Source organism: Dipodomys merriami, unplaced genomic scaffold (assembly GCF_024711535.1).
Source record: "Dipodomys merriami isolate MVZ:Mamm:240054 unplaced genomic scaffold, mDipMer1.0.p SCAF_427, whole genome shotgun sequence".
Taxonomy (NCBI): domain Eukaryota; kingdom Metazoa; phylum Chordata; class Mammalia; order Rodentia; family Heteromyidae; genus Dipodomys; species Dipodomys merriami.
The window spans coordinates 403,506-421,350 of record NW_027205904.1 but is presented as its reverse complement, the minus strand read 5'-3'; the positions used below and the strand labels follow the sequence as shown (position 1 = coordinate 421,350).

The 17,845-nt window shown below is 48.5% G+C and overlaps 1 protein-coding gene across 2 annotated transcripts in view; it reads left to right on the top strand.

The window, feature by feature from the left end:
- Positions 1-16,309, top strand: part of LOC138807673 (helicase ARIP4-like) — a 62,227-nt gene extending 45,918 nt beyond the window's left edge. For both annotated transcript variants that reach the window (XM_069993444.1, XM_069993445.1), the window contains exons 10-22: positions 1,059-1,401; positions 2,266-2,443; positions 3,107-3,358; positions 3,533-3,651; positions 5,110-5,228; positions 6,393-6,492; positions 7,115-7,320; positions 9,014-9,186; positions 10,099-10,295; positions 12,110-12,309; positions 12,761-12,850; positions 13,461-13,553; positions 15,247-16,309. In XM_069993444.1, the coding sequence (XP_069849545.1) occupies positions 1,059-1,401; positions 2,266-2,443; positions 3,107-3,358; positions 3,533-3,651; positions 5,110-5,228; positions 6,393-6,492; positions 7,115-7,320; positions 9,014-9,186; positions 10,099-10,295; positions 12,110-12,309; positions 12,761-12,850; positions 13,461-13,553; positions 15,247-16,241 (3,065 nt within the window). In that variant the 3' untranslated portion in view covers positions 16,242-16,309. The remainder of the gene's footprint in view (positions 1-1,058; positions 1,402-2,265; positions 2,444-3,106; positions 3,359-3,532; positions 3,652-5,109; positions 5,229-6,392; positions 6,493-7,114; positions 7,321-9,013; positions 9,187-10,098; positions 10,296-12,109; positions 12,310-12,760; positions 12,851-13,460; positions 13,554-15,246) is intronic.
- Positions 16,310-17,845: the final 1,536 nt, after the last annotated feature.

The following is a 17,845-nucleotide window of genomic DNA, read 5'->3' as shown; positions in this document are numbered from 1 at the left end:
CAGTGGCTTACAAAAGGTGGTGATTTCTCTACAGGACACACTCTGGCCCAGGGGAAACGCCCCTGTTCATATTTCTCCCACAGAACAGTTGAGAAGGTAACTGCTTTTACCACTCCGCTGGAGATTTTCTGAGAAAGCATTAAAATATTTACAAAGTGGCTAAATTAATTCATCTAAAGTCAGAAGAGTAGGGCTAGGAACGTGGCTCAGTGGTAGAGTGCTTGCCTTGCATGCATGAGGCCCTGGGTTCAATTCTTCAGCACCACATAAGCAGAAAAAGCAGGAAGTGGTACTGTGGCTCAAGTGGTAGAGAGCTAGGCTTGAGCTGAAAAAAAAAAAAAAAAAGGTCAGAAGAGGAATAACGCCTGAATTTATAAAAGCAGTTTATCTCAGTTGCATTTAGTGAAAACTATTCTGTTTGTAGTTGTAGCCAATTCCTCTTAAAAAGGGCCTTTGCTCCTTTGAGGAAGAAAGTTTCTAAAGATTCAAAGAGCATGTATTTTGAGGGTCTTTTTTTTTTCTAGATTTGCTTCTGTGGTAGAGCTGGGGCGAGTGTTGCCATTTAGCAATGACTGGTAAACAACTGCCGGAGACTAGCTAGCTCCTCCCAGCCAGCCTCCAGAGATGAGAGCACTCTGACATGCCCAGATTATTCATTGCTCACCAGACACATTTGTAATCCCAGGCTGGTACTTTATGAAGTGACTCAAGCAAATCAGTTTTACTCTTAAGCCTAAAAAAATAGTAGGTGGGCGCCAGTAGTTCACGCCTGTAATCCTAGCTACTCCGGAGGATGAGATCTGAGGATCTCAGTTCAAAGCTAGCCTGGGCAGGAAAGTCCCTGAGACTCTCACCTCCAATGAACCACCAGAAAACCGGAAGTGGTGCCTTGAGCTGAGTGGCCAGGTTAGCATCCTGTCAAACCAATGGGGGCTGACACTTGCTTTCCTGCTTCCTTCATTTCTTCTGTCTCTTCCAGGGTGCTCCCCTGCCTCTCATGTAATTGAGTAAGGGCAGGCCCTCTCACCCTCTGACCCCGGATCCTCTTCCCTCCCTAGAGTTTGAGAAGGCCTTATGCCGCCCTGGCCCTGATGTGGTCATCTGTGACGAAGGGCACCGCATCAAAAACTGCCAGGCCAGCACCTCACAGGCCCTGAAGAACATACGTTCTCGCCGCCGGGTCGTGCTGACGGGGTACCCGCTGCAGAACAACCTTATCGAGTACTGGTGCATGGTGGACTTTGTGCGCCCAGATTTCCTTGGCACCCGGCAGGAGTTCAGCAACATGTTTGAGCGCCCTATCCTGAACGGGCAGTGCATTGATAGCACACCACAGGACGTCCGCCTCATGCGGTACCGCAGCCACGTGCTGCATAGCCTCCTGGAGGGCTTTGTGCAGAGGTAAGCTGGGCGCAAGGCCCCATTCTCTAAATGCTCAGAGGAGCCGCTCGGGAGCATCGGGCATGCTGAAACTCAAGAGAGCCGATATCTAGGAGGGCCCTCCCTACCAGTATAACTCCTTTGTGTAAATAACTAGCACATGATGGGTATCTATTTTATCCATTCTCCTCAAGTTTGACCTTCAAATACTCCACTCATAAGTTCACTTTAAAGTTACTCCAGTAACTGGGATGGTGGCTTAGTGGTAAGTGGTAGAGTGCTTGCCTAGCATGCATGAAGCCCTGGCTTCCATTCCTCAGTATCACATCCACAGGAAAAAAAAAGCCAGAAATGGCACTGTAGCTCAAGTGGTAACTTGCTAGCCTTGAGCAACAGAACCTCAGGGACAGTGCCCAGACCCTAGTTCAAACCCCAGGACTGGTAAAAATAAATAAACTTGCTGAAGACACCTGCCTTCATGTGCAGAGAGAAGCAAGAGAGAGCCAACATTCTACTGACCTGGGGTAAATGTGCATCGGTGGTTCTGCAGCATGACCTTAGCAGTTTTAGCATCCCAGTGGGTAAAGCTTAGGTACTCTGAGGCGATCGGTCACTTCCTCATTAAGATGGCCTATGTAAAAGAAAGCTCAGAGGCAGCCCTGAATTGCCACAAGAACCTGGAGTTCATACCTCTGCTCTCAGTCACCCAGTCAAGTCATGACTGGTGCTATGCCTGGTTCATCCTTCAGATAACTTTCTTCACAGTGCTCTTACAGCAATGTGTTTGTTGTGGTCCTCAAGAAGGAGGTATGGCAAAAGTGCTAGGTCCTGGTTTTATCTTGCACTGACTGTTGCTGGCTACTTGTGATCTCTTTGCCTCTGTAGGAGAGGCCACACAGTGTTGAAGATTCATCTTCCTGCCAAGGAAGAGAATGTGATTCTGGTGCGGCTGTCTAAGATCCAGCGAGATTTGTACACACAGTTCATGGACCGCTTCCGGGACTGTGGTAACAGTGGCTGGCTGGGGCTGAACCCCCTAAAGGCTTTCTGCGTGTGCTGCAAGGTGAGTTGGGACCTTTGGGAAGATGGTCGGAGAGAGTAAGGACATCCATAATCCCTAGGGAGTCACTCCCACTTGGCTGGGGGTTGGGGGAGGGGAGGATCCTTGATAAAGGGAGGAAAAAGTGGGAGAGGCCACCTTAGAGATGCCTAGCGCACTACCACTTACTTGGTCCACAGCTCCACTTCTGGCTTTTTTTTTGGTGGTTAATTGGTGATAAGAGTCTCACAGACTTTCCTGCCTGGGCTGGCTTTGGTTTGCAGTCCTCAGATCTCAAGCTTCCTGAGTAGGTAGCTAAGATTATCGACATGTGAGCCACCACTCAACCTGATGCAGTCTTTTGGATTAAAGAATTCTTGGTATGGGCTGGGAAGGAGGCTCAGTGGTAGAGTGCTTGCCTTGCATGCCAGAGGCCCTGGGTTCGATTCCTCAGCACCACATAAGCAAAAAGAAAAAAGCCGGAAGTGGCGCTGTGGCTCAAGTGGTAGAGCACTAGCCTTGAGCTGAAGAGCTGAGGGACAGCGCCCAGGCCCAGAGTTCAGGCCCCATACCCAAAAAAAAAAAAAAAAGAATTCTTGGTATGAGCAAGAGCACATCTCCAGGCTCCTTGGGACCCTCTTGGAGTATTCTCTGTCCTCTACCTCTCCCCACTCGCTTTAACCTCAGATCTGGAACCACCCTGATGTACTGTATGAAGCCCTTCAGAAGGAAAACCTGGCCAATGAACAGGACCTAGATGTGGAAGAGCTTGGCTCAGCAGGAACCAGTGCCCGCTGCCCACCCCAGGGGATAAAATGCAAGGGAGAGGACAGCACCCTGGCTTCCTCAATGGGAGAGACAGCCAATAGCAAGTTTTTACAGGGGGTTGGCTTCAACCCTTTCCAGGAGCGTGGCAACAACATCGTCACATACGAATGGGTAAGTCCAGCAGATCCTTCAGTAGCCATAAAGCGCGGAGAAGGGAGCATGCATAGCCTGCCTGGGAGGGGGCTGGGGTGTGCAGTGTGTCACTGCCAAGATCTGCAGTGGGCTGCTGCCTCCAAGGGAGAGAATTTCATTTATATTCCAGACTCTCTCATTTCTTTCTTACAGGCCAAAGAGCTTCTGACCAATTATCAGACTGGAGTCTTGGAAAACTCACCTAAGATGGTATTGCTTTTCCACCTGATTGAGGAAAGTGTAAAGCTTGGGGACAAGATCCTTGTGTTCAGGTAGGAAGAGACAGTTCTAGTTGGGACTAATGCATCTCTGGGAAGGATTAGCACAGTGCCTACAAGAGTAAAAGCCCCAGTCCCTCTGTTCCCCTTAAACCAAGCACTTAGTGTGAGGACTGTCATACATTTTCCCCCATTTCTTTCTTTCCTTCTCCCTCTACCCCTCAGTTTTTAGGGGTTTTGATTATTCTTTCTTTCTTTGTTCTCCACAGAGAACAGTTAGAACCTTAGGCTAATGATTGGAGATCACAGTATAATCTTTAAACTGTGGCTAAAGTTTTGTGACTAGAAAGTGTATATGGTCAACCAGATCTAAAATGTTCGCTCTTTGGCCCTTTATAGAAAATGTTTAGCCAGGTGCCAGTGGCCCACACCTGTAATCCTAGCTACTTAGGAGGCTGAGATCTGAGGATCACGCTTCAAAGCCAGCCTGGGCAGAAAAGTTCGTGAGACTCATCCCCAATAAATCACCAGAAAACCGAAAGTGGTGCTGTGGCTCAAGTGGTAGAACGCTAGCCTGGAGCTGAAGAACTGAGGGACAGTGCCCAGGCCCAGAGTTCAAGCCCCACAAACAACCAAAAAAAAAAAAAGAAAAGATCTTTTTCTAGTCAGATCTCTTTTTCTGTTTTTCTTTTTCCTCTGGTACTGGAGCTTGAACTCAGAGCCTGGCACTGTCCCTTAGCTTTTTCATTCAAGGTTGGCACTCTACCACTTGAGCCACATCTCCACTTCTGGCTTTTCAGAGATCGAAGTCTCACGGACTTTCCTGCTTAGCCTGACTTCAAACCATGATTCTCAGATCTCAGCCTCCTGAGTAGCTACGATTATATACGTGAGCAACCGGTGCCTGGCTCTAGTCTGTTTCTATCCCTCCCCAGTCTTTTTGTTTGTTTTGGGGGGGGGGGGAATGGGGTGATACTGATGCTCGAACTCTGGTCCTCCTGCTTGCCACCCTATTGAGCCACACCTCCAGCCATCCCAACCTTTTGTATCTAAGGCCAAAAGAAATGATGGGATTTGTACCAGAGTCAGATTCTCTACAAGCCTAGTGTTCCCTTGGCTTGAAGGATCACTTTGAAGAGACTGTCTGCATTTTTTGAAAGCAGCTGAGTGGTTCTCCCTAGTAAGATCCCTAGGGCTGCCTGTGGTCCTCAGTCCGTTTCAGTGTTTAGTCATTAGGTACTGGTATGTAATGCTGAATCCTAGTTGAGCATTGAGCTTTAAACCCCTAGATTTTTCTCAAGGGTGGAAGGTAGGGGCTGGAGAATCTTGGTAATAAGTATGCGGATATCTCTGCCCCCATTAAGACTTAGGAGGAATACCCTCGAGTAACCTTTAGGAGGGTTACTTCTTACGGGGAGAAGGCTGTGGGAGTTCCTTCTCACTATGAGAACGTTACACATTAGTAGGGGTCTTTGGGTTTGGGAGCCATCTGAATCACATCTTCCCTTTCAGCCAGAGCCTTTCCACCTTGGCTCTGATCGAGGAGTTCCTAGGGAAACGAGAGGTGCCCTGTCTGCCTGGTGCCGAGGGGCAAGGAGCGCAGAAGTGGGTTCGAAATGTCAGCTACTTCCGTGAGTGTTGGCTTGCTTTTGTTCCTGAAGCGTGCAGGATCTGCTTAAGGAGTCTTTTCTTTGTCTTTCTCTTCTCTTTCTCTACTCTCCAAGTGCAAACTATCTGTGACTTGTATCTGTGACTTGCCAAGGAGCATATAGATAATACCGCAAGAGCCAGGTGTGTATGAATCACTTGTACTAGGGGCTGGCAGGCTTGGGAGGGATGGAAGAGTGTAGAGAAGTAGAAAGCAAAGGCCTTATCTTCATTTGAGAGAGAACTCAAGGAAAATGCTTAACAGAATCAATGGCGTGCCCAAAGTGAGTTCCAAGGAGGACAGAATCACTATGGTAAGCCTTCAAGACAAGATCATTCCAGGCGGAAAAAGCAAAGTGAGCATAGGGTCTAAATCATGCTTTTTCCTCAAGGGGCTAGAAAGTGTGTGTGTGTGTGTGTGTGTGTGTGTGTGTGTGTGTGTGTGTGTGTGTGTGTGTGTGTGTGTGTGTGTGTGTGTGTGTGTGTGTGTGTGTGTGTGTGTGTGTGTGTGTGTGTGTGTGTGTGTGTGTGTGTGTGTGTGTGTGTGTGTGTGTGTGTGTGTGAAACCTGAAGAAATATCTTAAGTCACAGGTACACATACAGTCATGGCACATAAGCAAAATATACAGTATATCTGTGGTATTCAGATTTCATTAACACATGATGTGTGGCTCAGTGCTAGTGCCTCATTCCTGTAATCCTAGCTGCTCAAGAGGCTGAGATCTGAGGATCATGTTTTGAAAAGCCAGCTCTGGCAAGAAAATCCCTGAGAATATTAACTCCAAGTAATCAGCACATAGCTAGAAGTAGAGCTATGGCTCAATTGGTAGAGTACCAACTTTGAGTAAAAAAAGCCAAATGTGAGTGTGAACTCCTGAGTTCAAGCCCCAGTACCGACACAGATACAAGAAAACATGGTGTGATCTGAATACAAATATCAAACAATTCTCCATAGGTGGAACAGTACTGATAAAACGTTGGGAAATTATTACTGTAGTTCTAGGGTCTGTCTGTCCTGGATGGTGGAAGATGTATGGCAGCATCCCTGGCCTCTGCTTACTAGATGTCAGTAATACATTTGTTCAATGATTTTTTGGGGTTATCCTGCCCTCATTTGTCCACTACTTGTGTTTTTCCTTCCTTCCTAGGGCTAGATGGTAGCACCCCTGCCTTTGAGAGAGAAAGGCTCATTAATCAGTTCAATGATCCCAGCAACCTCACCACCTGGCTGTTCCTTCTCTCTACAAGGTGAGTGGAGCCTGAGACAGGAGGGTCAAAGGATTGTGTCCAAGCAATTGACCACCTGGAGTAGGGGCCCCAAAGGCTCCTCCACGTCTGTCAGAAGAGATCTGCTTAGGTTTATAACTTGATTTTGAGGTCAGACGGGGGATCCCCAAAAGGAAATTGTATTAGAAAAGAGTTGTCACTGTCATATCATATATATATATATATATATATATATATATATATATATATATATATATATATATATATATTAGTAACAATTGACATAATTAAGCTTTTCTCAGTCAAGTGTGCTAAGACTTACAATATGATGAGTGTGAAAATGCTTTAAAAATTGAAAAGCAGCCAAGTAGGTGGTGCACACTTGGCAATCCCAGCACTTGTATAGGGACCTTCTTTTGGTACAGAGGGGTGGAGAGCTATTGGCTCTATCCTGGATTTCAGGTCATGCTTTTCAGTGCTGCTTGAGGTTCTTACATATTAGTAATCAGAAGACAGCAAATTTCCTTTCTATTGTGCTCAAGACAAAGAATGATATTGTGGTAAAGCTCACCAGAGGGGAGAGCTGATTTGAAACCCATCTTTAAGACTAAGGACTTTGTAAATGTTGGCTTATGATTTAAAGGGCCGGATGCTTGGGCGTGAATCTGATTGGTGCCAATCGAGTGGTGGTCTTTGATGCTTCCTGGAACCCTTGCCATGATGCCCAGGCAGTATGTCGGGTGTACCGTTACGGCCAGAAAAAGCCCTGTCACATCTATCGCCTCGTGGCTGATTATACCCTTGAAAAGAAAATCTACGACCGGCAGATTTCCAAGCAGGGCATGTCAGGTGGGCCAGAGACTCTTCTACACAGGTTGTCATCCTAATAGTAACAAGGCAGAATGAGGTGTAAAACCCAGGCAGGCTTTGAGGAATAGAAAGTTGGCTGTTCTTCTCATCTTCCTGATTCAGATCGTTGCTTAAAAGTTAATTGAAGGGCTGGGAAGTTGGCTCAGTGGTAGAGTGCTTGCCTTGCATGCATGAGGCCTTGGGTTCGATTCCTCAGCACCACATAAGCAAAAAGAAAAAAAAACCAGAAGTGGCGCTGTGGCTCAAGTGGTAGAGTGCTAGCCTTGAGCTGAAGAGCTGAGGGACAGCGCTCAGGCCCCACGACTAGACCCCCCCCAAAAAAAAAAAATTAATTGAAGCTAGACATCAGTGGCTCATGCCTGTCATCCTAGCTACTCAGGAGGCTGAGATCTGAGGATCACAGTTCAAAGCCAGCCTGGGCAGGAAAGTGTCAGACTCATCGCCAATTAAAACAAAACAAAAAAACACCAGAAAACGGGAAGTGGTGCTGTGCCTCAAGTGATAGCTAGCCTTGAGCTGAAGAGCTGAGGGACAGCACCCAGGCCCAGAGTTCAAGCCCCATGACCAACCAAAAAAAAAAGTGAATTGAAGCTGGGTGCCGGTGGCTCACGCCTGTAATACTAGCTACTCTGGAGGCTGAGATCTAAGGATCATGGTTGGAAGCCATCCCAGGCAGAAAAATCCACGTGAGACTCTTATCTCCATTTAACCACTCAAAAACAGAAGTGGCACTGTGGCTCAAATAGTAGAGCCCTAGCCTTGAGCACAAAAAGGCTCAGGTCCTCCATTCAAGCGCTACAACTGACAAAAAAGTGAGTTGAACTGGGTGCCTGTGGTTCACACCTGTAATCCTAGCTACTGTTATCTGAGGATCTCAGTTTGAAGCAGGCCTGGGCAGAAAAGTTCCTGTGAGCTCTTATCTCCAATTAACTCCTCAAAAACTGGAGAGCTGTGGCTCTGCTTCAGGTGGTAGAGTGCTAGCCTTGAGCAAAAGAGCTGAGAGAGAATACTCAGGACCTAAGTTCAAGCCTCAAGACAGGCAAAAATAAATAAACAGTGAGTTGAGTTTAATATGTAAGTGAGATTTAATAGTAAAGTCCAATGTAGTTACGTAATTACCAGGGCCTCAGACATTTGACTTTGGGATGTGAGATGAGTTCATTTTTCAGTTATGCCAGTCATCATCATAACCCTTTATTCAGCTGATCTTTATTCTTGCGGTTATTTTGTTGTTTGGGGTTGTTTTTTTTTTTTTTGTGCTTGACCTTGGGCTAGAATTTAGGGCCTGGACACTGCCCCAAAGCTTTTTTGTGCAAGGCTAGTACTCTACCACTTGAGCTATACCTCCACATTTGGATGTTTTGGGGGGTTTTTTTTGTTTGTTCATTTTTGTAAGTTGTAGGGCTTGAACTCTGGGCCTGGGTGCTGCCTGAGCTCTTCGGCTCAAGGCAAACACTCTACCACTTGAGTCTCAGCACCACTTCTGGTTTTCTGGTGGTTCATTGGAGAGAAGAGTCTCACAGATTTTCCTGTCCGGTCTGGCTTTGAACCATGATCTTCAGATCTCAGGCCTCCTGCATGGCTATGATTACAGGTGTGATTACAGCACCCAGCTTGTACTTGAGTTATGAGCCTTCTTTGCCATGTGCTGACTTTGCCTTTTCCCCTTTAGATCGGGTGGTAGATGATCTAAACCCAATGTTGAACTTCACCCGAAAGGAGGTGGAAAACCTACTGCACTTTGTTGAGAAGGAGCCAGCTCCCCAGACATCCTTGAATATAAAGGGCATCAAGGAGTCAGTCCTGCAACTTGCCTGTCTGAAATTCCCTCACCTCATCACCAAGGTACAAACCTGGGATGCTCAAGAGTCCCCAGCATGGCAGTCTTAGTCACGGAAGGTTTGTCTGGCCATCTTGCTTCCAAAGATGAAATGGCATTTCATGCAGACAGCTTGGGCTTCACACAAGTCCCCTTTGCATTTCCAACTACCTGCCTCCACCTCTGATCCTAGAAATGCTCAGCCATGTGAAATAATTTGAATATTGTGTTCCACAGTGGAAAGAGAAGGCAGAGTTCTGAAAAATGATGATTTTTTTATTCTCTGAACTCCCCCAGCCTTTCTAAGAGTATTAGGAATCTACAGATGGTGTTCTGTTAGATTTATAGAGTACATTCTTATTGTTGTTGTTGTTGGGCATGGGGCTTGAATGCTGGGCCTGGGTGCTGTCCTTGAGCTCTTAGCTCAAGGTGAGCACTCTACCACTTGAGCCTCAGCTCCACGTCTGGTTTTCTGGTGGTTTATTGGAGATAAGAGTCTCACGGACTTTCCGGCCTGGCCTGACTTTGAACCATGATCCTCATATCTCAGCCTCCTGAGTAACTAGGATTAAAATTACAGGACTGAGCCACCTGACTTTTTTTTTTGTAATGCCAGTCCTGGGTCTTAAACTCAGGGCCTGGGTGCTGTAACTGAGCTTCTTTGGCTTATCACTTGAACAATAACACCACTTCCAGCCTTTTCTGAATAGTTTATTGGAGATAAGATAAAGTCTGTAGACTTTCTTGCCTGGGCTGGCTTTGAACCGCAAACCTCAGGTCTCAGCCTCCTGAGTAGCTAGGATGACAGGCACGAGCCACTGGCACCCAGCTTGAAGCACATTCTTGAAGACCGTTGCCTGTGTATCTGTGAGCAGCCCCTTCCTAATTCCAAAGGAAGGCCCAATGTTAATTAAATTCCACACCCCTCATGTCCCCAGGAGCCTTTTGAGCACGAGTCACTGCTCCTCAACCGAAAGGATCACAAGCTGACCAAGGCTGAGAAGAAGGCAGCAAAGAAAAGCTATGAGGAGGACAAACGCACGTCAGTGCCCTATACCCGCCCATCCTACGCGCAATATTACCCCGCCAGCGACCAGAGCCTGACCAGCATCCCCGCCTTTAGTCAGAGAAACTGGTAGGTGTCTGAAAGGAAAAGGCCTGCGGGTTAGGCCTGACCCAAACACCTTTCGATTAATTTCCATCGGGCTGCTGTAAGCTGGTAAGTTGTGCTCTAGGGTCAGGTGTCAAAACACTCCAGTAGTCCTGGTGTTTTAGGTGACTGTATTTTTTTTTTTTTTTTTGTCAGCTGTGGGGCTTGAACTCTGGGCCTGGGCGCTGTCCCTGAGCTCTTCAGCTCAAGACTAACACTCTACCACTTGAGCCACAGCACCACTTCCTGTTTTCTGAGTGTTTTATTGGAGATAAGAGTCTCATGGTCTTTCCTGCCCGGGCTGGCTTTGACCCAGGGTCCTTAGATCTCCGCCTCCTGAGTAGCTAGGATGACAGGTGTGAGCCACCTGCAACTGTACTTCTGACTACTTGTCTGTAAAGTGAGGTGCTTGCTTTGACAAAACTCAGGTGAGCCCTTCTGAATTCCTGGGTGGTAGGGGGAGTGTAGCTTCGCACACTGCAGAAGCTCAGCCCTTCCACACAGCTGCATTCCTACCATGGCACCGTGGCCCTAGCCCTCAACTGGCAGTGAAGTTCAAGGTTAAAGGCCGTATTTTCCTATTGTCTTAGATTGCAGTTGGGGAACTTGCTGCTCCTTCATGGGATTTCATTCTGTGACTGCTGCAACGAAGCTCTAAAAAACAAAAACAAAAAAAAGGTTCTGATGGCTTACGCCTGTCATCCTAGCTAGCTACTCAGGAGGCTGAGATCTGAGGATCACAGTTCAAAGCCAACCCAAGCAGAAAAGTCCATGAGACTCTTAGTTCCAGTAAACTACTCAGAAAAGGCCTGAAGTGGTGCTGTGGCTCAAGGGGTAGAACACTAACCTTCAGCAAAAAACCTCAGGGAGCCAGGTGATGGTGGCTCACACCTCTAATCCTAGTTACTGTGGAGGCTGAGATCTGAGGATTACGGTTCAAAGCCAGCCCGGGCAGGAAGGTTCAAAGCCAGCCCGGGCAGGAAAGTCAGTGAGACTTATTTTTTTTTATTTTTATTTTTTTTTGGTTGATCGTGAAGCCTGAACTCTGGGCCTGGGCGCTGTCCCTCAGCTCTTCAGCTCAAGGCTAGTGTTCTACCACTTGAGCCACAGCACCACTTCTGTTTTCTGAGTGGTTATTGGAGATAAGAGTCTCACGGTCTTTCCTGTTCCGGATGGCTTTGAACCGGAATCCTAAGATCTCAGCCTCCTGAGTAGCTAGGATTACAATCATGAGCCACCAGCGAGCGCCCAGCCTCGGTGAGACTCTTATCTCCAGTTAACCACCAGAAAAACGGGAGGGGAGGCTGTGTGGCTCAAGTGGTAGAGCACTCACCTTGAGCTGAAGAGCTCAGGGACAGGGTCCAGACCCAGAGTTCAAGCTCCAGGACTGGCCAACAAAAACAAAACTTTTTTGAGTTAGGTTTCTAGCACTATTGAGCACATGAGCAGTGTAGAAACCAGCCACTAAAAGGAAAGGGAGGCCCCTAGATATCTATGTGACACACAGGGTATTTCTTGATGTAGATGGCCTGAATGCTGTAACAACACATGGTGCCCTTCTTCTCCAGGAAAGTGTTATTCTATTGACAACTGCTGTTACCTTCTGAGAGCCTGTAGCCTGTCTCTCTCTGCCACTGTGTCTCAGTTCCTGCCTTTGCTCTGTGCTTGAGTTGAGCACAGAACCTGGCGGCTCCTCCCAGGCTTCTCTTAGCAGCAGCCAAAGGTATAGAATGGGGCAATCTTGAGCAGCTCTGAAGTGGTGCTGCCGACTCTTTAAGTGTGCTTTCTTTCTCCCACAGGCAGCCAACCCTGAAGGGTGACGAAAAGCCCGTGGCCAGTGTTCGCCCTGTACAATCCACCCCCATCCCCATGATGCCCCGACATGTCCCACTTGGGGGCGCCGTAAGCTCCGCCTCTAGCACAAATCCATCCATGAACTTCCCCATCAACTACCTGCAACGGGCAGGAGTCCTCGTGCAGAAGGTGGTCACCACAACAGGTTGGCAACTCCTGGGTTCTGTTCTGGGGAGTGTTTTCCCTTTTGGCATGACTTTGTTCACTCTTGAAGTGAGTGGGCTGGGGAGGTGGCTTAGTGGTAGAGCGCTTGCCTAGCATGCATGAATCCCTGGGTTCAGTTCCTCAGCACCACCTACACAGAAAAAGCTCAGCGAGGTGTGAGGTGTGAAAAGGTGGCTGCCATTTTCCCTACACAACTGCGAGGCCCAAATGTCAGAAAGATGGTCACGTTTCTAAAAAGATTCCTATTGTAGATCTGAGAGGATTGTAGAAGATTCTGCTTCCATCACCCTTGGTTCTGACTCTCTGCTCCACAGAGAGGCGTGTGGAGGAAACCAGTGGGAACCCAGGATGGCTGTGAAGCGTTGCATTTTCTTCGCCTCCTTCAGTCACACTCTGTGTGATCTAATTGTGAGATTGTTTTCTCTCCCTAGATATTGTTATTCCTGGGCTCAACAGCTCCACAGATGTTCAGGCAAGAATTAATGCTGGTGAGAGCATCCATATCATCCGGGGGACAAAAGGTAAGAGCCTGGGCTGGGAAGGTGGCTCAGTGGTAAAGTGCTTGCCTTGCATGCATGAGGCCCTGGGTTCGATTCCTTAGCACCACATAAGCAGAAAAAGCCGCAAGTAGTGCTGTGGCTCAAGTGGCAGAGTGCTAGCCCTGAGCAAAAGAAGGTTATGGACGGTGCCCACGCCCTGAGTTCAAGCCCCAGGACTGGCAAAAAAAAAGGGGGGGGGTGATAAGGGAATTGGTGTTCCTGGGGGGAATCTGGGGAGAGCAGAATTGGGACAGTGGTATTACGTTGCTTATACACACTTGCTTAGAGCACCGTGGGAGTCTCCGACTAGGAAATGTGTTGTGTGAATGAATTAGTACACCTGGGCAACATGACACAATTTTCGATTGTAGTCGTTTCCAAAGTGCACACATCCATTTCTGGCCCCTGGATAGAGGGAAATAAAATTGCTAGAGTGAAAAATGTTGGCTAAACAAGGCCCCTACTTCAGGAGCCTTGAGAAGGGATTTGAGACCCAGTGTCATTGCTGTTTCTCAGCCCATGCTGCCTAGGCCTGGAGTTTCTCAGTTATGTTGCATGTCTACTTCTAACAGCCTGCCCCCTGTCTCCTCAGGGACGTACATCCGCACCAGCGATGGGCGGATCTTTGCTGTCCGGGCGACGGGCAAACCAAAGGTCCCCGAAGACGGTCGGATAGCTGCCTCAGGTCTGGTGGCTTTTTCTTTGCTTTGACTTATGCAAATGTGATTTGGTTTGTAACTCATGACTTTTTCCATAGAAAATCAGTACATAGTTCACAATTCTAAAGACACCCAAAGTGGGTAAAGTGAAGAGTAAGGCTTTGTTCTTCCATACCCTTCATTAGCCATTTCTCCTTGAAGGTGCTGTTCTTTTTTTTTTTTTTTTTTGGTCCAGTCGTGGGCCTGAACTCTGGGCCTGGGCGCTGTCCCTCAGCTCTTCAGCTCAAGGCTAGCGCTGTACCACTTGAACCACATCACCACTTCTGGCTTTTTTTTTTTTCTACTTATGTGGTGCTGAAGAATCGAAGCCAGGGCCTCATGCATGCAAGGCAAGCGCTCTACCACTGAGCCACCTTCCAAGCCCGAAGGTTCTTATTTAAAAATTTTTTAATGTTAATAAAGGTGACATACAGAGGAGTTACAGTTATTACATACATCAGGTAAAAAGTACATTTCTTTTTTTGTGTGTGTGTAGTCATGGAGCCTCAACTCAAGGCCTGGACTTTGTCCCTGAGCTTTTTTGCTCAGCTGGGATTACAGACATGAGCCACCAGCACCTGGCTTCCTCGTTTACTGTTTGTTGTTTGTTTATTGTCAGTTGTAAGACTTGAACTTGGGACCTGGGTCTCATTTATTTTTAGTCAGAGATATTTGGTACATGTTACAAGAGTGTGGTTGCATGTATAAGTACATATGACTGTGTGTATAAAATACATAATACATATATAAATCTTTTTTTTTTGGTCGGTCGTGGGGCTTGAACTCTGGGCCTGGGAGCTGTCCCTCAGCTCTTCAGCTCAAGGCGAGCGCTCTACCACTTGAGCTACAGCGCCACTTCCGGTTTTCTGGTGGTTTATTGGAGATAGGAGTCTCACGGTCTCTCCTGCCCGGGCTGGCTTTGAACCGCGATCCTCAGATCTCAGCCTCCTGAGTAGCTAGGATTACAGGCGTGAGCCACCAGCGCCCGGCAATATAAATCTTTTTAAAACAGGCTAACATACTAGTTTTTTTTTTTTTTCTTTTGTTTTGTTGTTCGTGGGTCTTGAGCTCTGGGCCTGGGCGCTGTCCCTCAGCTCTTCAGCTCAAGGCGAGCACTCTACCACTTGAGACACAGGTCCGTTTCTGGTTTTCTGTTGGTTACTTGGAGATAAGAATCTCACAGCCTTTCCTGCCCAGGCTGGCTTTGAACCGTGATCCTCAGATTCTCAGCCTCCTCAGTAGCTAGCATGACAGGCGTGAGCCACAGGCGCCCTGCCAGGATTGGCTATTTTTTAATTTTACTTTTCTCTCCCAGAAAAAGTCTAGAATAAGAATGAACCCCTAAGTGTTTCTTTCTCACTGTATCATGGAACTCACTTTGGTAGAATTTTAGAGGTAGGGGAAACTGACGTGCAGAAGCGTTGCCTGCGCTTTCGTGAATAGACGTGCTTGTGACCCAAGGATTTCTTTCCTGCTCAGGAGGCTGAGATCTGAGGATCGTGGTTTCAAATGAGCCTGAGCAAGGAAAGTGCACGAGCCTCTTATTTCCAGGTCACCAGCAAGACGCCCTGAAGTACAAGTGGGGCTCCCGTGATTCATCCCCACTTTGAGTGAGAAAGCAGCCCTCATCCTTCTCTCCTTTGCTATTCTGCTCTCAGTTCCTTGTGTTTTTGTCCTCAGGTTCTCAGGGGCCTTCTCTTGCGTCCACAAGCAACGGCAGACACAGTGCCTCTTCACCCAAAGCCCCTGACCCCGAGGGGCTGGCCAGGCCTGTCTCTCCTGACAGCCCAGAGATCATCAGTGAGCTCCAGCAGTATGCCGACGTAGCCGCCGCCCGGGAATCCCGTCAGAGCTCCCCAAGCATCAGTGCCGCCCTGCCTGGCCCCCCGGCCCAACTCGTGGACAACAGTACTGTGTCCGGGCCGGCTCTTGGAACTGAGCCACGCCTTGGGGGTCATTGCCTCAACAGTTCCCTCTTGGTGACTGGCCAGCCTTGTGGTAGCAGACATCCAGTGCTGGACTTAAGGGGCCACAAGCGAAAGTTGGCCACTCCCTCTGCCCCCCAGGAGTCTGCCCGCCGGCGGTCCAGGAAGGGCCATCTGCCAGCCCCCGTGCAGCCGTACGAACACGGGTATCCTATCTCTGGCGGGTTTGCCATGCCACCCGTCTCCTTAAACCATAACCTCACCCCTCCCTTCACCTCCCAGGCTGGGGAGAACTCCCTGTTTATGGGCAGTCCCCCATCCTACTACCAGCTGTCCAATTTGCTGGCAGATGCCCGCCTGGTGTTCCCAGTGACTACTGACCCTCTGGTGCCGGCAGGCCCCGTCAGTTCCTCTTCCACGGCTACCTCAGTCACTGCCAGCAACCCTTCCTTCCTGCTCAACCCTTCCGTGCCAGGGATCCTGCCCAGCTACTCACTCCCGTTCTCACAGCCACTCCTGTCCGAGCCAAGGATGTTTGCGCCTTTTCCTTCCCCTGTCTTGCCCAGCAACCTCTCGCGGGGCATGTCTGTCTACCCTGGCTATATGTCCCCACAGGCAGGCTACCCAGCTGCTGGCCTTCTCCGGTCCCAGGTGCCTCCGTTTGACTCGCACGAGGTTGCCGAGGTGGGGTTCAGTTCTAACGATGACGAGGATAAGGACGACGATGTGATAGAGGTCACTGGGAAATAGCTGGGGAGACTCCTCACCCCCTTGCCACACACACACACACACACACACACACACACACACCCCTACACCTACACCTACACCTCAATTGGCGCCCCTCGCAGGCTGCCCACCAAGATGGAAGGCAGCAGTTTGAGCTTTCTGAGAATATAGGGTACTTGTCTGTCCAGGGGAAAAGGTAAAATATACATTAGACCCGGCTGGCCAGCGTGGCAGGGCTGTGTTGCTGTGTTAACAGGAGAGGCAAAAGGAAAAAAAAATAAAGCAAAATAAAACAAAAACAGCAACAAGAGCAGGAAATCAGGGACCTAAAAAAACGAGGGATAGAGGAGCCGGGAAGCCTGTCTCCCCCCCCCTCCCTCCTTGCTTCTGCTGTCTGCTAGCTTGCCCATCTGAGTGTAAAAAGCTCACATCCTATTTGGGGAACATTCTCTCCCAAGAGAGCTGCCTTACTGAGGAGGGGAAAGGGAGGGAGAGGGGGAGAGAGAGAGAGAGAGAGAGAATTAGGGTAGGATCAGGGAAAGAGATTGAGATCCTATGTGAAGTAGAGGGATGGGAAGGCCGCAGAGCAGGTGTGTATGTTCATGAGTGCGTGTGGGTGCGGGCATGCTATGTACACGTGTGTAGCAGAGAAGGGATGAAAGGGGGGAGGGGAGGGGGGGAGGGACCAAGGAGGAAACTTAAAACAAAAGCTAGCTTTTTTAAATGGAAACTCAAGAGTGTGGTGGGTCATAGGAACTGTTTAGTTCAACATCAGGGTGAGCCCAGGAGAAGAGCCATGGGGGGGGGGGGGGAGAGGAGGGAATAATATGTTTCCTTGTATTCCTTGGGTACAGAGAAGGCACCCCTGGTTTTTCAGAGCTTAGAATGTGTGGGGACTCGTGCGAGAAAACGGGCATTACCAGTCTCTGTCTCTTTTTTTTCCCCCCCAGTAGCAGATCTCTCTCTTTTGAGTGGAATCGAAAAGCTCTGTGGTGTGAGCGAGGTGGCTGGGAAAGATCCACTTCACCAGCTGCCTGACTCTCGTGGTAGCCTTCCCCCTTCTTTTCCTTCCCTGTTTTGAGAGCTCCATGTTAATTTATTTCTTATGGACGATTATTTATTGTTTGGACTTTCCATGTGTCCTATTTGGGTGGGGGGGCAGGGGTGTTGGGTGGGAGAGAGGTTAAGGGGGGGGGGTAAGGAGAATAAGAGATAGAAAGGGAAATTTTCTGATAGCCCAGGCTCCATAGGTGTTGCTCGTGAGGAAAGTTCTGGGTAGATGATGAATTGACCAGAAGACAGACAGGTTTGACTATCTAGAAATTGCTTAAATGACTTAAAATTATTGTTATCGGAAGATCAGGAAATCCCGAGAGACTGGGTAGTTCCTTGTACAGAGACGAAACCTTGGGATCATGGCACCTGTGTACTGGGGAAGGAAACGACCTCCACAATTGGAACGGTATCTTGTGTTTGGGTACCAGTTGTTGTATATTGCATAGTGAAGCTATGGATAGGCACCTGCTGGGCTGAGCTAAGGGGCTCATTTCCTGTGAGGAAATGTCATGAAATCCCTAGCCTGTCAGGTGATCATCAATCACAGGTCTGGTCTCCAGTTTCTCCCA